General features: G+C 43.7%; 1 protein-coding gene across 3 annotated transcripts in view; it reads left to right on the top strand.

The window, feature by feature from the left end:
• The window catches only part of MGMT (O-6-methylguanine-DNA methyltransferase), a 138,406-nt gene that overhangs the window by 18,573 nt on the left and 94,299 nt on the right, over positions 1-25,534 (top strand). For all 3 annotated transcript variants that reach the window (XM_032116460.1, XM_032116459.1, XM_032116458.1), the window contains exon 3: positions 1,068-1,207. In XM_032116460.1, coding sequence (XP_031972351.1) covers positions 1,068-1,207 — 140 coding nt within the window. The remainder of the gene's footprint in view (positions 1-1,067; positions 1,208-25,534) is intronic.

The raw sequence follows: 25,534 nt of genomic DNA, 5'->3' as shown, positions 1-25,534 counted from the left end.
AATGGCTCCCCCTGCCAGAGGGCAGGGATAGATGGATATTGGGAAGGAATTGTTCCCTGGGAGGGTGGGCAGGCCCTGGTACAGGGTGCCCAGAGCAGCTGGGGCTGCCCCTGGATCCCTGGCAGTGCCCAAGGCCAGGCTGGACATTGGGGCTGGGAGCAGCCTGGGACAGTGGGAGGTGTGGAAGGAAGTAAGTGGTTTTTAAGGTGTGTTCCATGCCAAACAGTTGCAGGAGCCTTTTATTCTGTGTTTGCTGATGGACTTGCCTTGTGCTGCCTCACAGTTTCTCAGCTGGTCACTTTTTTCCCAGTTTCACATGAGCTGAGCTCTTTGGAGCAGAGGACTTTTTGCCCTGGCTGTGGTCTGGACCGAAGGTTTGGTGTCTGGGTGGCTGCAGTGGACACACTTGTGGTATTCTGTCCTGTCCTCCTGCAGTGGTAGTACAAACCAAACTGTAAATACACCTCCAGCATCCAGACTGGGCTGGGGTTTTTTAGCCAAGATGGATTTGACAAGTCTGTTATTGTTGGTCTTGTCCAATATTGAGAAATACTTGGCAGCTGTTTCCAACTACATCCTATCAGTAATCGTAAAACCAGACTGGTAACAATGGGAATAAAAATATGCTTCTTTTCCTAAGGAATGATTGATTTTTTCATATGTTTTCTTTTCCAGCAGACATACTCTATTTGTGTTCCAGCTGTTATTTGCATAACACTGCTGCTCTAAACCACTGAATCTACTTTGTTGTCACAACAATCCTGTTTTAAATAAGTGTCACAACACATCGGATTTTAGCTGATAAACCAGCCATGAAACTGCTGCTATTTCATGTTTTTATGAAGATCACTGTGCTGTTGGTTAATGGGTTTTTTGAGACTTTGATTTAGGTGCTGACTTCTGAGGATGGATCATTTTAAGTTGGAATTTTGAAAGTGAAAGCCGTAGTTGAGGAAACTTGAAATTCGCTGTTTTCTTGCTTTTTTCAAACTGCTTTTGAAAACCACTCAGACCTGTTCTTTGGTGAAAATGCATGCAGTTAAAGAGGATTTTATTTCCCTGAACAGGTGAATTCCAAACAGGGAGGATCACCATGCAAGGAGAAACACGTGGTTCTGCTCAGCCCCGTGGGAAAGATCGAGATATCTGGGTGTGAAACGGGCTTACATGAAATAAAACTTCCCAAAATGAGCGTGCTGCCAAGTGGGTGAGTTCATGTCCTATTGATCCTGTGGTTATGTTCATGCTGGAGGAAGAAGATTGCCCAGAGGATCTAAGAGCACACTTGTTTTTGCCAGTCGTGCTGGGAGCTCAGTGCTTGCTCCTGGGAGAGGCAGGAGGAGCCTCCAGTGCCTTTGAGGACTCCAAAATACATCAATTCTTCTGCTGCATCAAAAATATTATCAAAGAAACACTTATAGTTTAAAGTGTTTCTAATTTAAGTTTTGAAAGAACCTCCTGCCCACCCTGATTTTTGACACACGTATAAATCTGTCACTGAGGGGTAAAACATCCTTGCACACCTCACAACTCTTAATCTGTTTTTATGGTGTTAAATATAGATCTATGCTCCAACAGATAGGAGCAGGATTGACTGATTGTTTTAATTACTGTGTGGTGCTTGTGAGAGCTTTAGTTGTTCTTCCAGAGCTGTGATGTCTTGTGGAGCTGGGAGCAGATCCCACGTGGCAGTGGAGATGATGGCTCAGATACAGGCCTGGCTAAGGAGGCATCAGTGCATTTGCCTGTCCATTGTGAGTTGTGTTCAATCTGCTGGAATCCCTCTGTCCTGGCCACATCTTGGAGGTCTCCTTATTTGTGAGGAAATGCTCAGTGACATTTTCAGAAGGATCCTTGAATTCATTCAGAATTAGATGCTAAATTTCTATGCCAAATTTCTTTGCCAAAATCCAGACTTCTTATCTCAAACTTTTCTAAGACTGGTCTCTCAACTGGGTTTGGTAATTAAATTCCACTTTTCCACAGTCTGCCACGTCGATGCTCTCACTGACAAGACTCAAACAGGTTTGACTTCCTTTTCTCCACATTGTCTTTCTTTCATCCTGTCTTTGCACCTGAAATTCTCCATGGATTTGTAGGATTTCTGTTTTCCTATTTTATTCTCCTTGTAACAGAAATGGGTGTAGCATCAATCAGGAATGTGAAGCATAATGTGTGTTCTGGTTGAAATACGATTTTGCCTCCCATATGAAAACACTGAAGCTTCTGGATTTCCCAGCTTTGCCAGCTCCAGTGATACAGAAAGAAGTGCTTCACTTTCTTTCTGGTTTAGGTGCTGGATTTCCACTGGTGAGGAATGGAAATAAAGGGGTATTTAGGATAAAGTTGAAACTTGCCTTGGCTGCAGAGCAAAATCTGCCTGGAGAACAACCCAGGGGAGGAGGATCTTCACCCTGTGAAGGGCAAATGTCAGCGAGGGGTGGAATAAGAGTAGGAAAATGATTTGGGTGCTCTCAGAGCCATTTTTAGGGATGGATTTTTCTCTTTTACCAGAACATCTGGTGAAAAATTCTGGTTTTGTTCTACCAGAACATCTGGTTTGCTCACCTGTAATGTGGCCACATTGCAGGTTGAAGGTTCTTGTGATCTTGTTCTTCAGCAGAAGTTGGACAGTTTAGATCCTTTTCCTAGTGTTTTAATTTGTACCTGTTCTTGATCTTTGCTTCTCTCAGTGGTGAGCTGACTTCACTTCATCTTGAGGCATTAGAGGCATCTTGATAACTCTTAACCTCACAGGCTGCATGATTTATGTGCAAAAATTGTTACATTAGAGGGTCTATCACTCAGGGGTAGCTCAGAAATTAAAGGCAAGAAAGAGCACTTTTACGATTACTTTAAGAATTTAAATCTGAAGAAGAAAGGTGGGACTTCCTCTTGTCTTTAGCACTGATAAAGTTCTAAAAATTTTAAAGCCATCTGCAAATGTTTGTGCTGAAGTATAACATTTAATCTCTTCTACTCATCACTAGTGAATAGTTGTTAAATCTGGCCTCATTATTTTCGACAGAATAAAATAAAAACAAAGCAGTGCCTGGTGTTTCTCCTAACTGGCTAATAAACGCCATGGCAAGAACATTGGGTGGAAAAAAAAACCCATAAGAAACATAAAAATTGATTTTAATGGACCCCTGTCAGAGAGAACCATAATGAGCACAAGTCTGGTAATAAATATTGGTATTCTGCTCCACAGTGCTTGGGACTTCTCATGTGGAATTGCATGTAAGAATCAATAGAGATTTTAGGGGTTTTTAACAACAAAAATAAGTAAACCTTTGAAATATATAAATACTTAAGACTTGCAATCTGTCAGACAAACCTGGTGGTTGTAGGAAAATCTGATAAGAGCCCCTGGTTAATGGCATAATCGCTTTGTGGAGATCTCGCTCTATTTTACAGCTTGTAAAATGCTGTGCAATTAATCACCTGAGATTACAACCTCCTCACTGATGGCTCTCCTTAAAACTTAAGAACACAGACTATAATGGAGCCTAAAAGGAGAAGCAACAAAGTAAAACCCAGTTTCAGTATGCTTGAAAGGAATTGATCTATTAATGAGATGAAACTAATTGTAATAACCTGAGGTTATTCTGCTCCTCAGGAAGCTGCCGGGGTTTAGGAGTCCAGACACGTCACAGTGGGATGGTTTCTTTTGGAGAGGAGGATTCTTGCTCCAGGCTTGTGAAATCCACGATGTGGATCTCATTCCTGGAACTGGATGGGGCTTGGAGCAGCCTGGGACAGTGGAAGGTGTCCCTGCTATGGGTGGGCTTTAAGGGCCCCAGACCAGTCTGGGATTCTGTGATAAGGATGCCCTGATCCAAAGAAGTCCCTGAAGTTTTGATGTCATAATCTGGACAAATTTGTCTGTCTTTAAGAACTTCAGCTTCACAGTTCATATTTTTAAAAAAAAACCCCTAAGTATATATAAGCTGTGTATATGTATTATATACATATTGTATGTAACAGTTATATAATATATATATTATTATATGTAATATATAATAATAGTGTATATTATTTTTTACTTCATGCTGTATCAGCTGTTGGAGTTTTTGCTTCCAGTACATACAAATCTAATGATCAATATTCCTTCAACATTCTTGCTTGAAATACTGCAAATGTTTAACACTTCTTGCTCATGTCCAAAAGAAAAACTCCCTTTCTTTTACTGTTACTGTACTTCTAAGTGTCTTCAGCTGCTTTAGAGTTTCAGAATTCATTTTTTTGTTGTTCTGCTGTCAGCTGTGGGGTTCCCACACCGGGGTGACTCTGTTTTGAGAAGCCTTGTCTCATTCCAGAGGTGGAGGGGGAGGTTGTCCCCTCGGTGAGCAGGGGATCCCGCTCCTGACTTCCATGGGCAGTGACACACCATGGCTTTCCCTCTGCTGGATGTTTACAACCCAGGGTGCCTTGGAAACGTGGGCTGTTGGCTTGGCATTGGGATGGCAGCAGGGAGCAGCTTCTCCCTGTGTTGCAAAATTCCAGATTCCCTCAGGAGTTCCCTTTTCCCTCTGGAAAACCACCCTGGTTTTCCCAGCTCCCTGCCTGGTCAGCGTGGGGCAGGGGTTCTCTGGGCTGCACGTGTGCTGGGGCAGGGAAATATGGTGGGAATTGAGGGGTTTAGTACAAGGGCTGTGGTAGAATGTGTTTTGGGGGAAACTAAGCAGCTTCCAGTGTGTGGTTGGAAAATCCTGTTGTGCATGGGGAGGTGAACACCATCCTCCTCCTGATGGGTGTGTGTGACATGAAAGTTAAACTTGCCACGTGAAGGGCAGGCACAGATCCCAGGTGATGCTCGTAGCCCTAATGTGGGACGTTATTTATCCACCTTGGGAGTTGAGGATGTCACCATGAGTTAGGTTTTCCACTGAGAAGCTCAGCTGAGCAGCTGTGGTGTGTCACTGCCATCCTTGGATGGGGATGATTTGGGGACAGCCCCTCCTGGCTCTGGGCTCCTGCTGCTGCTGTCTGGGGCTGCTGGGGTGCAGGATCAGCTCGAGCTTGCCAGAGGAGCCTGAGCTCTCATCCTCTGCAAGAGACAGCACCTGCAGGTCTGCTCCTCCTCCATGGACTGGGGAAGTGTGTGTTTGCTGGTGTGGACGTGAACTGGAATTTGGGAGACTGCAGAGAAGGTGTTGGGTGCTTCCTGCATGTTTGGGAAGGACAGCTGGGCAGCCTGACTTGCTGTGCTGTCGCTTGAATGGTCAAAGCCTGCATTTTCCTGATGCTGTAGGAGTACACCCAGACTTCCCTTTGCACTCCTTCGGAAGCAGTGTGATCCCATCTGCCCTCTGTGTCCCCTGCAGGTTATTTGCAATTTTCTTTAGTGTTTCATTTCCCTCCATCTTACTGAGAGAGATCAGAGGAGGAGGAGCAAGGAGCCAGTTTGGCCCTTCCTGTATTATTAATCTGCCTAAACCTTTTAGGGTGAATCTGCAGTTCAAGGGGTTTGCCAGGGTTTCAGTCAATCTCTCTCTGCCACTGTAACATTATCAGAAACTCTCCAGAATCTCAGTTTAAGCAGGTTTCCAGCTATTAGGGATTGAAGGAAAATCTCAAGTGTGTGCAAAGGCGGCGGATGCAGTGGGGCAGGGAGTCTGATAAGAGCCTAGAACAATAACTTGGAGAGGTGTGAACCACTCTGTTCATCTCTGAGGTATTTAATCATAGCCAGTGGTGATGGTTTAAATGTCAACTTTGCTAACTGTTTCATTCCTCATACTGTAAAATTTACTGAGAGTGATATCTCACTTTGATGCCACAAGTGGGAGGCATTTGGGAGAGTGCCACTCCTCCTATTTTTCCAGTGAGCATCCGCCAAGGCTTAGAAACTTAGTGGACCTCAGGGGCACAGTAAAAACCCACTGAAGGAGGTAGGGGTGTGGCTACTCTGCTGCTTGGAAGAGATTCCTGGTTTACCATGAACATCTGATGTGACTTAGGTGAGTAGAGGATTATTGGCAAGGTGGCTTGGAAGAGGCTCCGCTCTTCCTCCTTCAATTCTTCCTTGAAATCGTTGTGTAAAAACAGAGATTTTCTAATTAAAATGGTGCAGGATAAAACCTTAGTGAGCCAGAGAACACGGAGTAAAGAAGTTACTGGGCTTGGGATGAGCTCAAATGGAGAGTGGGAGCAGGGAAAGGAAAGGTTGTGCAGAGAAGGGAACAGAGCTGGGAAGGGGCTGGAGAACTCCTGAGGCAGCTGGAAAGGGGCTCAGGCTGGAGCAAAGGAGGCTCAGGGGGGACCTTGTGGCTCTGCACAAGTCCCTGACAGGAGGGGGCAGCCGGGGGGGGTCGGGCTCTGCTGCCAGGGAACAGGGACAGGAGGAGAGGGAACGGCCTCAGGCTGGGCCAGGGGAGGTTTAGACTGAAAGTTAAAAAACTTTTCATGGAAAGGATTGTAAAGCATTGGAATAGGCTGCCCAGAGAGGTGTTTGGAGTCCCCATCCCTTGAGGACATGGTTGGTGGTGCTGGTTGATGGTTGGATTTGGTGATCTTGGAGGTCTTCTCCAACCTTAACAATTCCATGATTCTTTGTTAAAACACCAGTGACTGTGGATAAGTCCAGCAACCACTCCAGCTCTTCTTTACTTCTCAGGTACCTTGTTCCCAAAACCTTCAAGGTGCTGCTTTGGCTCAGAGGTCACCTGGTTCTTCTGGGTGATTCTTGTTGAAATCCATATGGGATTTCAGCCTTTTAGCCCCTCACCATGCTGACAACATTGGTTTTATACTGATGAGCAAAGTGAGAGCCTGTTTGTGGTGCCTGTGTGGAGCAGTCACCAGAAGATCGTTCTCATACATGTTTCTCTTTCAAAACCTTTCATTTCCGAGTATCTTTTAACTTGTGGCACAAAGCTCTCACAAATCTCATTGAGTTTTCTGCCACTTGTCTTGGAAACAAAACATGCAGATGCTTGGGTAATAGGGAGATGATGCTTGTTACTTCAAATTATTTCAAAATAACAGGAAAGCATATTTTAAAAAATAGGAAAGAAAGGAAAAAAGAAATATTACCTTCTCTGGTAGAAGTCTCTACAAATATCCAGGCATCAATCTTTATTTCAGCAGATTCAATGGATGTGGCAGGAAGAGTTATTATATAGCATAGTCCTCCTTTTATTAAAAATAAACTGGGCTAGGGTTTTCCATGGTTTCTTGTGGAGATGCTGCAGATTGTTTATGCTGCATCAAGCTAAGAAAACTTTTTATTGGAAGTGGTGTTTCCAAAACTTAAACAGAATAACTTCTGCATGTTTTTAAAGTTTAGCCTGACACGTAGCACAGCTCAAAGATACAGCTTCACATGGTTTTAGAAATGGTTTGTGGGCAAAGTTTTACTGTCAGGTCTGGCTGCTGAATTTAATTCTGCGTGATTAGCAAAACCCACGTTCCTCTCTCACTGAAGCTGAAGCGAATCTTGAGCAACTCCACTGTAATCAATACTAGACTTTAGCTGTGTTATTTTCCCTGACAGCACGGCTGCATTTCTATTATCTGTCAAAGGCAGCATTGCAAGATTCAAATAGGAGTGGGTTTTGCAAGTCTTCAGTTGTGGTTTTCTCCTGAAATCTTGGCAGAGAAGCCTTTGAGTGTCAAAAAATAAAAGTTGAGACTTTTTGTGTGGATGAGAGGCTGGCCATGAGCTGGCCACGTTCAGTCACCCCCTGTGCCCTGGGCTTATCCCAGCCCAGGCAGCAGGAGAGGGGGATTCAGCCCCTGTGCCCCTGTGCCCAGGTGAGCCCCCACCTGCAGAGCTGCCCCAGCCCTGGCCCAGCACAGGAAGGACCTGGAGCTGCTGGAGCCAGGCACCAAATGAGCAGAGGGATGGAGCAGCTCTGCTGGGAGGGAAGGCTGGGAGAGCTGGGAGTGCTCAGCCTGGAGAGGAGAAGCTTTGGGGTGACCTCACTGTGGCCTCACAGGGCCTGAATGGGCCAACAAGAAACATGGAGAGAGACTTTGGACAAGGCATGGAGGGACAGGACCCAGGGAATGGCTTCCCAGTGCCAGAGGGCAGGGCTGGATGGGAGATTGGGCAGGAATTGTTCCCTGGGAGGGTGGGCAGGCCCTGGCACAGGGTGCCCAGAGCAGCTGGGGCTGCCCCTGGATCCCTGGCAGTGCCCAAGGCCAGGCTGGACATTGGGGCTGGGAGCAGCCTGGGACAGTGGGAGGTGTCCCTGCCATGGCAGGGGTGGGATGGGATGGTCTTTAGGGTCCCTCCAACCCAAGCCATTCTGTGATTCTACAAACCCCTGCAGGGCTGGTTCTCCTCAAACCCTGTGCATTGCTCCCATCACAGCATTTGGTAGTCAGGGCTCTCTGGGTTGCTATTACAGACACCTGTCAGTAAAACACTTCTGTGGTTCAGTTCTCTGCCTCAAGGAGAGCTGCAGGAAGGGTTCCTGTTACCCTGACCCAGGTGTGTCTGTGCTCACAGCCCTCTGTTTAATCCAAACACACCTCTGTGGCTTTAAATTATTCCCAGCATTATCTATGCATCTAAATTTTTTTCGAGGACCCCAGAAGTCAGGGAAAAAGCCCAAGATGAAGAGTTGCAATATTTAAATCACCCCCTAATTCTGGTACATAATAGAAACATAATCCATGTCATTATGCAGCCCATTTTCCCATCCTTACAGCATGGATTTGCAATGGAAAAATGCTCCACTGCATTAATCTACCTCTGGCACGAGAAGTGGAAAGGTTCCACTCCTGGCCTGAATTACTCCTGGCGTTAGTAAAGACACACCAGGCACTGTATCTGTGCCACAGCACAGGGCAGGGCATCAGGAAAGGATTTATTTTCTGTGAAATTTCTCGAGGAGATGATGCTGCATAGACAAATTCTCACACTCCTCTTCGGTGGAATCATTTTTCAGCACTATTACAGCTCTACGTCTTCCACACTAGAAAAAGAGAGTCATATTTGTGGTATTTTCAAGTAGGTGTCTGCACAAGTTATATTATCTAATACAGTTTGTTGTTATTTTTGCCATTTTAAAATATCAGCACTGTAAAACGTGATCACTGGGCTGTTATAACATGTCTTGGTTTAGGAATCTTGGCCAGCCATGAGGGTTGCAAGCACACCCCAGCTGAGCAGCAGAGCTTTGTGTTCTGCACACTGGAACTGGGCTTTTGGTGTTCACACACCTCACTGTCCGTGTTAATATTCAAGGTTTGAAAACATCAGATCAGTGCCAGGAGTCACTGCCCAGTAGAAATCCTGGAATGGTTTGAGTGGGAAGGGACCTCAAAGCCCACCCAATGCCACCCCTGCCATGGCAGGGACACCTCCCACTGTCCCAGGCTGCTCCCAGCCCCAGTGTCCAGCCTGGCCTTGGGCACTGCCAGGGATCCAGGGGCAGCCCCAGCTGCTCTGGGCACCCTGTGCCAGGGCCTGCCCACCCTCCCAGGGAACAATTCCCAGTTCCCAATCTCCCATCCAGCCCTGCCCTCTGGCACTGGGAGGCCATTCCCTGTGTCCTGTCCCTCCATGCCTTGTCCCCAGTCCCTCTCCAGCTCTCCTGGAGCCCCTTCAGGCCCTGCAAGGGGCTCTGAGCTCTCCCTGGAGCCTTCTCTTCCCCAGGTGAGCCCCCCCAGCTCTCCCAGCCTGGCTCCAGAGGGGCTCCAGCCCTTGGAGCATCTCCATGGCCTCCTCTGGATTTCTCCATCAGCTCCACGTCCTTCTCATGTTGAGGAGCCCAGAGCTGGACACAATTCTCCAGGGCTCTCTCAAAGGGAGAGGGGAACAATCCCCTTCCCCGAATGTTGGTCACATTCCTTGTGATGCATCCCGGGAGCCACTGGCTTTTTAATGTTGGATGGTTTTCCCCAGTTCCAGCTGGAAGTGGCAGCTGCAGTTCCTGGTCTTCCCTGGCCACTTTGGCTCACACATTTCAGTGAAACTCAGAGATCTCACCCTGCCAGTGCTTGTGCTAATTATGGCTGTTCTTAAAATGCCTCCCGTAATTCCTTCTATAAAAAGAATTTAAGACTTGGTAGGACAAAGCCCAGTAAATCACCCTGGAGCTCAGAGCTGGGAGGGAATGTGTGTCCTTAACCCACGGCTGCTTCTGCAATGGCTCATCTCTGCAGTGCCAGGGATTTCCAGGGAAATGGCAAATGCTCCTCAGAACCCCATGCTGGGAGAGAAAGAGTTAAACTCTAAAACCTTACCCTGTAACTGTAAATGCCATTTTTCTTTCTTCACAAATGTAACCTTTTAACATTTATTTTTAGCTTTTACATTAATATATGTAAAAATATTAAAAGCTCTTGTATATTACATTAAAAACTTATGTCAGCTGCCCTGCTTTTTCCTATTTATTAAAACTTTTCAAGCAGTGAAAACATTTTACTTGTTAATGAGGGGAAGAAGGAAAATTAATGACATAGAGCTCGGATCTTCCAAGATGTCTCCTTTTAACCATGCAAAACCAGCTCTTTTCCCACACTATGTAGTTTAATTTCTGTGTTAGGGTTCAGTAAGCAAATGCAAATAGATTTAATGATTTGCATCAGTAGATCACTTCTCAGTTTAATATCCTCCGATATTTTGGTCAAGGACTTTTTCTTTGGAAGGCTACTGCTGTTTTGTGGAGGAAAAATATTAATAATGGTGGCATTGTGAGATTCAAGTAAAGCAAGGGGAAATGTATAACTTATTCAAAAGCAGCATCTCACATTATCTTCTCACTAAGATCACGCAGTGGAAAAAGTTATCGGGGAAAAGACACTTAGGAAATAATTGTGAATTGCTGATCATATTAAACATTTAGTGCTGGTTTCCATCTCACATCTCATTCTCATTTTCTATCAGAGTGTTCAGAGTCTGATCAGATTGGCAGTCATGTGAGGTACCTCGCCCTGGGATGGGGGGTTGTCTTCTCTTTACCAGGAATAAGCAGGAGCTGTTCCATCAATCCAGGGTTGGGTTGGTTTCTTTGGAGCCTGCAGTATTTACCTGACTTAAACCTAACTTTCCCAAATTCCTTAAAATGCTTATTCATTAAATGAAAATGATTCCAAGGATGGATCTCTTGTAGATCGACCCCACCAGCTCATCTTTGCTGGTTCTCCCTGATTCTGGGTAAGCAGAAATAAATTCCTGTTGGCTTTTAAAGAATTTGAAGTTGTTTAGTGCACATAAATCCTTCAAGTGATAAATACTCATAATTGCCTAGTTGCTCATTAAAATGGGCACTTGCTGGTGATAAAAACTTTGTGATTGCTTCTCAGTTTCTGGATAACTGACGTGGTCAGCTGATTGGGTGAGGTTTGGAGCATTTCTCAATTTGCTCGGTTAATTTTGACCTTTGAGGGACTTACTGCTCTAGGCTGCTGATATGTAAATTGTCACTTGTTCTAATAGATTCTTAAGTTGTGTTTTATCTTCCTGTTATTATCATCATAATGTAGATTTAGACATGAAGTCAGGATTGTCTGCAGGCTGTGGCAGAAGACTTTCTTCTGCCAGCTCAGAGCAAGAAATAATAAGATTAAGTTAGAAACTTTGTCCTTTAGGTTCCCAGTCAGTTGTTTTCCTGTCATTTGTTTTTCCTGTGCTTTATTGATGCATGTCCCCCTGGTTTTGTCATCCCACAGTTGGGTTTTGCTTGTGCTCAGGTGATGATGATGAACAGCTTCTCTGTGTATCCTGCTGCTGGCGATGCTCCATCAGTGTCACAGCCTGCGAGGGTGCAGGAGTTTATTGTTTCATAGGTGCTCTCATGCAGCTGCTGATGTAAAATGTACACACATACACACAGAGATTTGATCGTGGGGATGCTGGGCAGACACTGCCAGGGTGGTTCCTGTGGGCAGGAATGGTGTCCAGTGCTTGCTGACAGAGTTCTAGCTGGAAAAATGCTGACAGCTTTCTACTCCTGCTGGAAAGCCTGTCTAGAATTTGAAGGAAAATGTTCAAAAAGAGGAGTTTTTTTCCACATTCATGGACCCACACTAGTAAATGTCTTGATATGTTTCAGGACCAAGCTGGTAAGCTGCCTACCTTAGCAAAATTTAATATCTACAGTTTGTCCATCCAGATTGTTTACCTGGGTGATAAACTGACATTCCAAGTTTTTTCCTTTAGGCATTGAAATCAGTGAAAGGCCTTGAAAGTTCTCTTTAAGACAAATGCACTTATAGTCCTTCCTGCTCCAATGGGAAACGTCTGGATTGTTCCTGAAAGTGGGCTCAGGGTTATGTCCCAGGTAACTGCCCGGGAGAACAAATCTCCCTGAAGGAGTGGAGTTTTTATGTTCCTGGGTGGGAACATTAAAAAGCATTTGAGGTGCTCCCTAGGAGCACTCATGGCCAAGAGAGCTCTGCATTTATTGGTGTATGAAACATCCTGGAAGGACACCAGGGTTTTGATGGTCACTTGGCACAGAGCCCCTGTGGTCCAGGGATGCTGTAGGAAACTATGGAGTCACCATCCCTGGAAGTGTTCAAAAACCATGTGGGTGTGGTGTTTGAGGACGTGGTTTAAAGGTGAGCGTGGTGGTTCTGCTTGATGGTTGGACTTGATGATCTTAGAGGTCTTTTCCAACCTTAACAATTCTGTGATTCCTTGATTTGATTAATGTATAAAATACAGCTGTGCTGACCGAAAACTTTCAGCTGGATAACTGCAGAAACATCCTGGTGTGCAGATGCCTGGATATAAGGACAAAGGAGGATGGAGACTATTTCCTGCCTTATTTTTTAAACTCTTCAAGTTCAATGATCTGACTTGGGGGAGGAGTTGTGGAAAGTTTAAAGGCTGTATGAAAGTTGGCCATAAATATAAATCAGCTCCCATTAAGGCAATTTGAGCTGTAATACCTCAATAATTTGGAAGTAGTCATTCTTCACGCTCCTGAATGTTCTTCACCTCTGAGAAGAGCTTGTTCTAATTTTAAATGGACACCTGAAGAATACAGAAAATGTCTTCTGTTTGTACCTCTGAAGTTCCAAAGTCCACACTGACCTGATCATTGCACCATGGACTGTCTCGGCTCTCTCCACCTCTACCTGAATTCTTTGAAACCGCCTGGTTTTCTTTAACTTCTTTGGCTGGTGGTGGCAGGAACCAAGGTGGATGCAGTAGTTTCTGGGGGTTTTATTGATTTCTTGAATATTTTTGGAGGTTTTTCTGCCTTTGCTGCTCTGGTTGTGTCAAGGCAGATCCCGTTTTCCTCCTCTGGGGCGCTGGTTGTGGTTCCCGTTGGTCGTGGTCGGGATCACCTCTCAACTCCTGTAGGTCAGGAGTTCCCTGCAGGCTGGGTAATATTGCTTGTGCCTCTGAGGTTGTCCAGATGCTCCTCATTTGTGCAGATATCCTCTGGGCTTTGAGATTTATGTCCCAGTGTGGAACAGAGGATATCCTCAGGGCTGTGATAGCGTGTCCTGCTTCCTGCCTGTTCTGGGAAATACGTCTTGGAATCCTTTTTCGTAGGACTTGCAGCAATAACAAAAGCAGACAGGAACAAAAAACCTTCCTGATAGGTGGGATTGCCAGCGCGTGCAGGTAATTTGAAAACGAACAAGGAATCTGTTGGCTGAAGTGAGGATAAATCACAGTAAAAAGATGTCAAGTGGCCAAAAAAACAACCCCCAGGTACAAGGAAGCTGAAGGAAAACAAAAATATGCATTCTTGATAGCACTTTTTACTTGCTGGTAGTGCTGTGTTCACATCTGGGATGAGCCAGACTGAGCTTCCCTCTGATGTGGATCTAGAATATTGAATTTTTATAGGCTACTAAATTGCTTGTGCAGTAAAATTTCACACTTTGAAAGCAGTGTCACCCAGTCACTTTTAGGGATTTTTAGCACTAAAGGTTTGCTGCTTTTTTGTTGTTGTTGTTTGGTATTTGTAACTTGTACAGGAGTGGCAATGAAGGGCTGCTTTGGGTTGGCTTCAGCATGTGGATCACTGAAGGTATTGCTGAATGATTGTGTTGCTTATTGATATTTATTCCAAAAGCTTGCTGCATCTTAATCCTTAGTTTTATGGAAATCTTGAAAAGAGCCATCAGAATGAGCACTTACTTACTAATTTATTGTGTATTACCATTGCAGAAATAATGAAATAACTCCTGTTGATTCTGCCACTTTTTTGTATTACCTTTTTGCTCTGTCTGCATTCACATTGTAACTTTGTCTTCATACATTTCTTTCAGGTCTATCACTTTGTTATCAAAATTCCATAGTAATTAGGATGATTTATGACCAAGGGAACTCTAACTCACACAACTGCAGGCTGTGTCAGAGTGGCACTGGCAGAATTGGAAGGTCTGCTTTGTTTTGGGCTGCAGAAGACACATCTGTGAACATTAATTGGGAAATACATTTTTATTCACCCAGCATTTCTAAACTGGGAGTCTTGTTAAGGAATGGCTTCCCATCTCGAGTGAACATGACTCATTATTTCAGTACATTTTTCCTACTTTTCAGAGGTGATTCTTTTCTCTGGCAACTTCTGAGTGTTCAACCATGATAAAGTTGTGAAATGTTCTTTGTTGTGTGGGGAAAACGCCCATCCTTCTCCTGGTGTGAAGGCATTTCTGGAACCTGAAAGGAGAAGGAAATATTTTTTCTTTTGGCGTAGGAGTAAAATTGATTCCAGAAAAAAAAAAAAAAAAACATTTTTGGAAGAGTTTATTTTTCAAGCTATAGATATTAATGTAATGCATGGCTGGAGGTCTCCAGTCATGGAGCAGCTTTCAGGTCTCCAGTAATGGAACAGTTAAATTATGCCACAGTTGACCTCACAAAAAAACCCCTGAGCTCCAAGGGGAGGTTGAAATCCATCCAGTGTCCTCTAGCTTTGTTCTAGAAAACCTCATTTAGGGTGAAGCCCTCTTTGGTTTGCAGGGGCTGAAGCAGCACAAACGCTGCTCTGTTTGCAAGATGCAATATTTAGCCATAATGCAGATGCCTTTCCTCGTAATGGATGTGAATGGACCTCACATGAATGCCAATGAATGTGTAGAAAAAAATTAAGCTGCAGTTTGCTGCTGTTATTGCACGTTTTACAACAGAATTGCTGCCAGTTGTGTGAGGTCTTAAGTGTTTGACATCAGCTCCGACGCTGCCGGAGCGTGAATTTTGGTCTTCATGTTCCAATAAAAAGTTTCCCATCTTTATCATCTTAAAATACCTTCAAGGGTAGGAAACTGTCTGGAGCTTCTGGCTTCAGGGTTTAGAAATGTTAATGTGTAATGATGAGGGAAAAGAGTTGATGGCAGGGTTTTAAAAAGGCATAAAAATATAGCCAGATGTGTTAATGAATGTCCTTACTGAAGATTTAAGCTCATATGTTTTTTTAGTGTGCTCCTCTAACTAAACGCATTCCAGTGTGTTTTATTTGAGCTGCTTTTGCTCAGGCATCTTAGAATCAGAGTCACAGATTGATTTGGGTTGGAGGAGACCTTAAAGCTCATCCATAGGCAGGGACACCTTCTGCTATCCCAGGGTACTCCAAGCCCCGTCCAACCTGGCCTTGGGCACTGCCAAGGATCCAGGGGCAGCCCCAGCTGCTCTGGGCACCCTGTGCCAGGGCCTGCCCACCCTCCCAGGGAAGGATTTTTTCCTAACCTCTAATCTCAACCCATCCTCTCTCACTTCAGAACTGTGTGAGCTGTGCTTAGCAGCAGCCAGGGTTTGTGCTGAGGAGCAGCGGGTGGTGCAGGAATGGCCCGTGAGCCCTGAGGAGTGGAGCAGCAGCATCACATCTCCCTGGGCAGGACAGTCCTGGTGCAGCCAGCACTGCTGTGGTACCTGGTATCAGACCTGTTGCAATCTGTGTGGAATTTCCTTGGAGCAGTGTGAGCATCCCTGTCTGCCTCTGTCCCTGGAGGTATGTCAGTAGTGACAGGCTGGAGGTGTCTGTGGTCAGCCTTCATTTCTTGTCTTCGTCAGGTGCTGGAGGGGACTGGGAGGACACTGTAGGGGAGCTGAAACAATTTCCAGGGAGAGGGAAGTGATGGGACATTGCAGGGAAGGAGCAGTGACAGCAGCGATCTGTCACAGTGAGCTGGATCCAGCCCTGGCTCGTTTGTGGTGGGCTGGCAGGGTGGGTGCCAGCTGATGGCAGTCCTGGACTAGAGGGGACCTGCAGAGTCCTGTCCTGTCCTCTGCAGGCGGTGGCACATCAGCCAAGCACTGTGTCATGTGTGACACTCGTGTGGCACCTGCGAGCTTGCTCGTTCCGCATCAATTTTTGGCGTTCTGGAGTGGCAGTAAATGAACAGTTAATGTGTGACACCACAGGAGCAGCCAGGTGGGTGTGAAACACCTCAAAGAAATGGGGCCTTTGTCCACCTGGGACAACTCTCTGGTGTCGTGGTTTCAAAAACAGGATCATCTTCATCACATCAGTGACTTCCCCAAAATCCTTGTGCTGGCACAGCACAGGGCTGTTTGTCCCGACTGGAGGATGTGTCTTTTAGGGCGTGGAGCTGCACGTGGCCATGCTGGGAATGAGTCCCCACGGCTCCCAGGCTGTGTGGCTAAAATGTCTCCTGAGAATGTCCCTGTCCTCCTGGAAGTTTCAAGCAGTGCAGCAGGATGAGCACCCCCTCTGTGTACAGTAGGAACTGTTTTGTGAGGATTCTGAACTTCGCAGGTCTCTCTCCATATGTACAGCTTTGTGCTTGAAAGAGGGTTGAATATTGACCTAATTTGTCTTTTAAAAGGACACAGAGTTTTACTAGAATACTTATGCTATTGAAGTAGACAAATGCAGGTGCTATTCCTTCGGTAGTCGGTGCAGAAGGTTGATGTGCTCTAAGATTTACTGTGCATCACCTTAGCCATCATTCCCATAAGTATTAATTTTAACTCCACTAATAAGAAACTGAACAAAAGTGGAATTATGAGTTCAGTAGTATTCTATGAAAGGTCAGTTGTTAAAAAGGCAGAGTCTGACATTCTGTGAAAAAGGTGCCTTCATTAATCATCCTGATAGGATAGCATAGGATATTCTTGACCAGTACCCACCATCCTCACTGTGCAATGTGCTGAATTCCATGTATAAAAACAAGGATTAGGTGAAGGAATGCACAATGACAATTTTTTTACTACTGTAACATTACTATTTCTTTATTCAAAGTATAGAAAAATTAATGGAGACACTTTTATAAGGCAGACTGTCAGGATTTTAAAAGTTTGTTAATTTTATAGAATCATACATTGTTATGGGAGTAATATTTAAATACACAGTCTGTAAGAATATAAATGCAGTAATACCAAACACCAATATTAATGTAATTTATAAAGTATTTATGACCTCTTAGAAATAGTTTCTTATTATGTTGTTTAAATATGCAGCTTTGCTTCACAATAATTCATCTCTGTAAATCCTGAACGATTACTCCTGTATGAACCCAGCAGTTTTAATTGCCACGTAAAATGTTTTCCTGGGTAAAATTATTATATTGAATTGTTTGTGTGTTTTTCCTTGTCCACCACAGTGATGGCAATTTGAAAGTTAATACAAATTATATAAATTATTAAGCACAGGCCTAGTGGAACATTAATCAGGAGAACATCTTTATTGTGACCGTTCCTGACAGATTATGTTCACCATGATGCCCATTAATGCACTGCATTGTGAGAGCCCATGTCCATTACAGAATCCCCTTTGTTACCGGTGTCAGGTCTAATTCAGGGCAGCAAATCTCAGGCCAGGTTGAATATCTTTTGGATATTTGATGGAAAGATGCTGTTTTGGAAGCGAGGGGCCTCACCTGTTTAATTCTCTCAAAGTTATTAGTCTGTGTAGCAGACACTGTAAAATGCAAAGTCTGCAATAGTCTTCTTCCCTTTAATGTCATGATTTTGCATAATGGCTGTTTGTGCTACATTGACTAAGTCCATGGATTGCTTAACATAAGTGATTACATTTTCCTTTGATTATAAACTCCCTCCATTAGAACTACTGTACAAAAACTTGTAAATGATTTGTTGTTTAAGCTTTCTACTTCATTAGCCCCAACCCACACTCTACAAGAGTCGTTGTCTAAGAGTTACTAATATTTGTAATGAGCTGTATAATATGGGCCCTTTTACTAAATTTAAAAACAGATGGTATCTGTTAACAACAGTTTATCATGCAAATTGAACCCTGGCAAAAATTCCTCTCAGTGGTTGCATTGCTGTAGGCCAAATCCTGGTGTCTTGGTTGGGGTTTTGATGTAACAGCAAGAAGAAATAATTGTTGTTTTCGACAGTTGTGACAGAGGCAAACTAACCATGGTCAAAACTCCCTGAGAAGTAAAGATTCCCACCTTTTAGGTTTAGGTTTCCTTTCATGCCTTTAACACGTGCTTTAAGATGTACTTTCAAAACTGGTCATTTTTGCACATCATGACAGATTTTAGAGCTCTGTACCTCTAATTTCTCTCATTTAAGCCATGAAGCAGCTGTGAAGGAGAATTTCCCTTTTGTGAGGACTTGCACATATTGATCTCAACAAGTGAAAAGATCAGAGGATGTAATATACACATTTTCCTGTGAACTCTGAAAACGAAAGGAAAATTGGCTCACATTACACCAGCAGTCCTGAAATTATCCTATCAAAAGGATCCCCTTGCACAATATGTTTGTGGCTAATCCTGCATGGGGGAAGACTTCAAAACTGATGTAGAGTGAGGATTCTGCTTGTAAATATACTCTTGTAATACCAGTTTTCCCCCTCAAATTCTAAAAAATCAATATTTTTTTTTAATGTGAGGTGTTCTGAGCGTTCAAACTTCTGCTCTTGGAAGAATACAGGGTTGGTCTTGTGTTGGTGTGCTGAAATTAATGCTAAAAAGTGACAAAATCTGATCTCTTGGCCTGAGTGTTCTGCAGTTTCTCACTGCTGTTGGTGAGCAGTGAGTCTCAGGAAGATCTCACTTTTCCCACTGCCAATCCCATCCATTTGGGAAGAGGCATTTTGCCTGATCAGCCCCTTTCCTGCATTCCCAGCCCAGTGCCTGCCCTTTTCCCTCTGGAAGGGCAGGGAAGGAGGTGAGATGTGACAGGAGCCAGGGAAAACGGAAGGTACCTTTTAGTTTTGTCAAAGGAAATGCTTGATATTCCCAGCCAGGACCGTGGATTAAAGCCAGGACTGTTCCCATATGGAGAGGAGCATGGCAGGTGAGCAGAGGAGGAATTTGTAGACCAAGCCCTAGCGTAGGTTGGAGGTGATCCCAGGGAAGATGCTCTGAAGAGAGGTATCAGTTTGTCAATTTATACTCAATTTATACTCACAGCAAAATTCCAGGTGAATAACTATCCAGCTTTCCTTTACCAAGCAGCAAGTTGGGCCCTTGTCATTAAATAGCACAAAAATCATCGTGCTAATAAGCTCTGTGCACCCAGTTCCAGGATAAAGGATATTTGGTTGCAGGCTGTTGGTCCACATGAGGTAAAACCAGCCCCTGTTGAGGCACAGCCATTCCTTTGGGAAGGATTTAAACCTGGAGCCCCTTGTCCCTAAGACTTTGGCTTAGCTTAACCTGAGGCTCGTAATGGCTCGAGCTCATTACTAAATTATGCTTATTCAGTGGCTGACTTAGTAATTTATAGTCCAAATCAATTGTCAAGCTCGCAGGTACACCTGAAAAGGTGTCACACCTCTGCAGAGGTGGTGGGAGCTCCTCAGCTCCTCCATTTGATGTGGTTTGATCAGGTCAAGTGATGTTTACTCAGACTCTTGGAACATCCTTGTTCTGTCTCATCTGCCTCCACCTGAGATTTGTCTCAGCTTTTTTGTTTCATGGTGGTTTTTTAGCCCTTTTTGCTTGGCCTATGTCTCCTTCCTGCCCTTGTGGAGAAGGGGTGAGGTGGAGATGGCTAGTTTATTCCAACCATCCATGAATCAGAAGGTTTGAGACTCTTTAAATTAGGGTGAGACACCTAAAATAGTGTTAATGAAATTAAGTGGTTAATTTTGGACATGCACAAACAACTAGGGCAGCCCCCGCCCGTGGGCACTGTCGTTTGGAAGATGTTTTGCATCTCTTTGTGTTCCCCTCGCCCTGTTTGCTGGCATAAATCCAAACTGAGTGCTGTGGGGGGTGCTGTGCTCCTCCTGCACCCCCCAAAACTGGAGGAGCATCTCTGCTGTGAACAGGGGGCCAGGCCCAAGCTCCCTGATGTAGAACCGAGGAGCCAGGCAAGCCTATTCCGTGAATAAAAATGGGAAATGCATTGAAGTCGAGATACAGTATCTTTGTAGTAATAAAAGCAGTAGTACAGATTTACTGGGGAAGGAGTTTTAACTGTAATACTGTGGAATAGTGGGTTATTTTGTGTTCAAGAGCTACATTTATCACAAAAATGATGATATACAAATCACTTCCATATCACAAAATGTTCTTGGTCAAAATTGGCTTGAGGCAAGTGATATCTTCGAGTAAACAGTATATGAAGACCATATCTTAAAATGATAGATCACCTAATTTTGTTCTGACAGAGGTTTTTGCCGCAACAAACATCTGTCACTGAAATACCAATTCAGAGATATGGAAGCCAAATTGTGGAGGTTTTCCAGTATTTGTCGCTCCTAACTTAGGAATGCCACTGTTAGTTCTGCAGATATTTGGAGATAGGAGGCAGCTTGTGGGTTTAACACCTTCAAGTAGTTAGTTAAGTGTTTTAAGAGGTGGAAGGGTCTTTAAATGCAGATAAGCAACTTGGGAAGGGCTTTGGAGCTGTGGGAGGGAGGGGAGTCTCTTAATGTAAAGGGTGTGAGTCCTAAACACATCTGACCTGCCCTTTGAAATCAAATTTCTGACCCTGCTCTACACCTGAATATAAAATAATCATCAAAAATTGAAATTTTGTCTGGAGCGTTTAGAGATGTGATCCAGTTTTATTCGGAGGAGAGATGCAAAGGATATAAATGCAGTAAAAATACAAATATCTGTTAAAAACACATTTATTTCAATGGAACTAGCTATTTGTGTGTGTCTGGTTAGAAGCTAAAAAACTAAACAGAAAAAATGCAAATCACTGCTGAAATGAGGTTTAAGTTTAGTTTGTGTTGACTTGCGGTAGGAAAATGAAATTTGGCTGCAAACTGCCACCATTCTGTGATATTTTGCAGACAGGATGAAATGGCAAATACCAGGTCCTTGGAGGAGGAAAGCACTTACTGGTCATGTCAGAAATCTTTCCAAGTTTATTATTGTTATTATACATCACATATTTTAGCCTAATTACTTTCAACCCCGTTGGTGTTTCTTTAACTCTCTGTTAACAAGAACGTCCCCACCTCTGCAATTGCTTGGGTTCCCTTTAAATACGTATAAATACAATATAAATATGCAAATGCACCACTTTTGATATCTTTTTTTTAATCACCTTTTAAATAGTGCTGTGATCAGATCTGAAGTCTAAAGGATCTGTAAGAGCTTTGTTTTCTCCTCAAATACAATTTTAAGTTACTAAAATTTCTTGAAGTAAAGCTGTGTTTAATTCGAATTTCTTTGGCTGAACTTAGTGTGAAAAATGGAAGCCAAATTTGAGCTTGGCAAACTACAGATAATAAACAAGGTAGACCCAGAAGTCGAATTTTTTTTACCTGTGTTATCAGTCTTTATATTTACTGAATGGTTTTGTTGTGTTATTTTATATGCACACTTCTTATGCTCGTTTTCAGGGATGCACTAATCTAAATTAATAAAATAATAATTATAAAAGTTGCTAAAACAGGAGTAACCACTCCGTGAATTCAAGCTGTTGTAAGAATTACTGCAAGTTTGGGGATGTTAATACTCAAACTAGTGGGTTTCACAAGAGCTTGTCCAAAAATTAATGATTTTTCTAGGAATTACTCATCATCTAAAGCACATTCTGAGATCAGTTTGCCCTGTACAGAAATTAAAAGTGCTGCATGTTCCCCTTCAAGAGTATGAAAATATTGATCCATTTTCCACCAAAAAAAATATTACAGAATGAACAAACAATAATTTTTATTTATTTTTTTCCTGTAGCTTTCTGATCAACCCCTTCCACTTAATCAGCGTTGCCAGCTGCCTTAATTCGAGTTCCTCTGTCAGGACTGCTTTGATTTGGCCCAAAAGCTGAGGAACTCTTTCTCAGGCTTTGCTGCAGTGCAGTGCAGAGGCAGGTATAGATAATTCAGTAAAATTCCACGAGGTGCCAGCGGAAGTGGATGGTGAGCATTGAGCACCTGTGTGCGAAGGATAATTCCTGGTTCCACCGGAGCCGGGGGCGGATCCTCAGCCGTGCCCGCGCATGCGGCCCTGGGAGGGATGGGGATGGGATGGGGATGGGATGGGGATAGGGATGGTTGTGTTCTCCTCCTGTACCAGGTGGAAAACATGGACTGGTGTCACCCGAGCAGCTCCTGGTGAAGAGCCAGCGATGCCGAGCGCGGATTGTGCCGTGGGCTGCGGGGAAGGGAGGAACGGGTTAAAGAATTCATAAAAAATAAAGGATCCTAATATTAAAGTGGGGGGAAAATGTGGGTGAATGACATATTTTTTACACACCTCAACTGTCAACATTTCTAATCAAATCATCCAGCCTTCTTGCTTCTTAAATGATACAAGCAATATTTCCTGTAATAAACACCCCTAAGTCTAATGAGAGGCCCTAAGGCAACTTCAAATGTATGAATTCATTATAATTGAACAACATAATCTGCAGGGCAAAGATTCCTGCTACCCAGTCTTTTAACTTCGCACGGCTTGGGTGTTCTATGAAAAATGTTCTACATTTTGTTTACAATGTATTGCTGCTATTTGAAGTATTGTATGTTCCTGTAGTACATAAGATGGGGACGCATAATGGAGGAAAAATCAAGGAGGCAATCTTTCATTTTGTTCTGGTATGAAAAATTCAAAAGACTGAAAACTCACCCAGAGAAATTTTGCAAGCATATTATTTTCCGATGTTTCGATCAATTTGTCTGTCAACCATGCTGAGAGGTGGAAGGGGCCAGCAAAAGCAATTTAGCTTGTGAGGTCCAAAATAGAAATGTTTTAGGAAACCTTGTCACACATTATTTTTTTAGATGAGAACTGCTGTGTTTTTTATTTGCTAGTCATATTATGAAGAGAAATTGGTATCAATCATCTAAATCACCTATGAATATCTGATATAACCGTTACTCTTGTGCATATAAATAAGGCGAAAAAAATATTTAAATGAAGCTTTTAAAGCATAGCAAAACCTTTGGGTAGACAACAGGCTCCCTACTCAGGTTTTCCCATTTAAAAAATACCCTGTGCGTTTTAATTGATTGTACCCAAGTGACATCATAGTGAATCATCTTGCATATGAACATATTGACCCCTCTCTGCCTTTAATTAAGCTCTGATTGCTTTATGGTAAGTTTGCAGTGGATTGATTGGTGTGCCTGCCCATGTTCAAACTCGGTGCTCTGCATGGGTACAGGGTTGGGGAAGGCAGCATATGTGCAGGAGGGAGATTAATTCTCTCATTTGGGGCTTCCTATTTGTTTATATGATAAATACGGCTCCTGTCACTCGTGAAATCTTGTCAGTGCAGCTGCAAACTGCAAGTTCAGTAGCAAACAGCAGATTTGGTTCAGTCTCTTACCTACTGCACTTTGCTGGCACTGCAATGTGGCTGTTTTGGAAGGATGGAGAGAAAGTTCACCTGCTGTCACCTGCGGGACTGGAAGGCGGCTGGGGAAGGGGGTTTCCACAGGCCCAGGAAGGTGTGTGGTCACTCAGCTGGAAACAGGACATTGATGAGGCAAAGACAGGGTGGTTTCGGTGCCCTTATTGCAGAAGTGACACTTCTGGGCAGATGCAGGGACAAGCAGTTCTGGGGTTGGTTGTTGAAAGCATTTGAGTTGGCCACAAGGGGAAGAGAAGGTGGAGAAAATGGGAGTAAAACAGGTGATGGAGTATTGAGTAAGAGGAAGCAACAGAGACGTATTTGAGGGGTGACAGGATAATTAGAGTGGTGAAGGAATGAGGCTTTGTCAATATTTGACATGTATGAACAAATGTAATATAAAATTTTAGCAGAGCAAGGATGATAGTAGGTGAAACTTCCAGCACTGTAATTGTGATGGACTTGGGTTCATCCAGACTCAGCAGTGCCAAGGATGACGCTTTTTTAGGGAAAAGATTGTTTCTAGAGGAAAGCTGGAGAAGTGCTTCCAATCAGAGGAAGCAACAGGAGATACCTGAAGAACAAAACAGAAAATGGAGAATAGGAAAAGCAACACAGACACGTGGTGTGATTTTTGGGGTTGTCCTGAACAGAGTCAGATTTGATCATGCTGTGGATGGCTTCTAACTCAGGATATTCTATTCTATGATTTATTTTCTAGCTTTCTGTGAGCAACAAGCCATGAGTCAGGGTTGTCTCTGGACCAGCTGGGTCAGCAGTGTCCCCTGCAGAGCACAAACCCATTATCCTGTTCCTAACGGAAGGCACAGCGAGGAATTGTGTCTGTTCTTCCTGACACCCTCTGGCACTCGGGGCTGGTGGTGACACAGTGAATGTGCTCCTTAATGGCTGAGCTTTTCCAGTTGTTTTGTCTCTGGAATCATCTCATCCTGGTTGTTTATAGCCCTTGATGTCTCAAGCTCTGTAGCCTCCTGATGTTTATATCCTCTGTCATTTTTTGCTGCCTCTGGAGGAGCCCCCGAATGTCGATGGCTCTCAGGACCGTGTGGTAAAGACTGCTGAGAAACCACCCAATTATTGCTGTTGCCTTGTGATCAGAGGCTCGTGCTGTTAGGTCTGAAGACAGCCCACCTCCTCTGTTGTGCACTTTAGCCTGCTCTTTGATTTTCCCAAGGGCAGGGATTTCTGCAGCTCCCTTTTGAGAGGCTGTGCCGTGGCTTGGCAGATCCCCGTCACCCCTCCGCCGCTCCCCGCAGATGCTCCCAGAGTGTCAGGCTGTCATTCCAGGCTCCCTTATATTTACTTACCTAATTCATGCTCCTTGATCATTGGAGATTGTACATTTTGAAGGATATAAACTGTTTAATTAGCACTTTTACCTCCTGTTGTTTAACATTATGTGCTGCACGTAGTGTCATGTGAAGCCGGTATGTTTATTTAATTTTCTCTTAGATCAGCTCTCACAGCTTTGATAATCTTTCCTCTACAAGTTGAAATTTTCCAGAATAAATGGATCATTCCAGACCAAAGTCCCATGCAAGTGGTGGAGAAAGATGTACAGTATTAGCCAAATAGGATGGTCTTTGGGTTTGGAAAGATTAAATTCAAGATGATTTGTTAGGAAGGGCTGCGTAGTTATTTGTAGTTTGTGTCAGGGGTGGGGATTTACAGCTGTTGTGATAAATTTATATTCTTCAAAATAGAAAGGCTGTATTTTCCCTATTCCCAGCACACAGATGTGAGCATTGCAGTGGGAAACAGAAATTTTAGTGCTTTTAATATTCTTTGTATTGTGCTTTAGAACAGTTTCACTTTTTAGTAGAACATTCCTCTAACAAATCAATACTTTTTTTGTAGAACTTCGGTTTTGTAGAACTTTATTTTTCTTTCCTTTGATTT

Source organism: Corvus moneduloides, chromosome 8 (genome assembly GCF_009650955.1).
Source record: "Corvus moneduloides isolate bCorMon1 chromosome 8, bCorMon1.pri, whole genome shotgun sequence".
Classification (NCBI taxonomy): Eukaryota; Metazoa; Chordata; class Aves; order Passeriformes; family Corvidae; genus Corvus; species Corvus moneduloides.
Note: the sequence above shows the minus strand (reverse complement) of the source record. Positions and strands in the feature narration are given on the sequence as shown.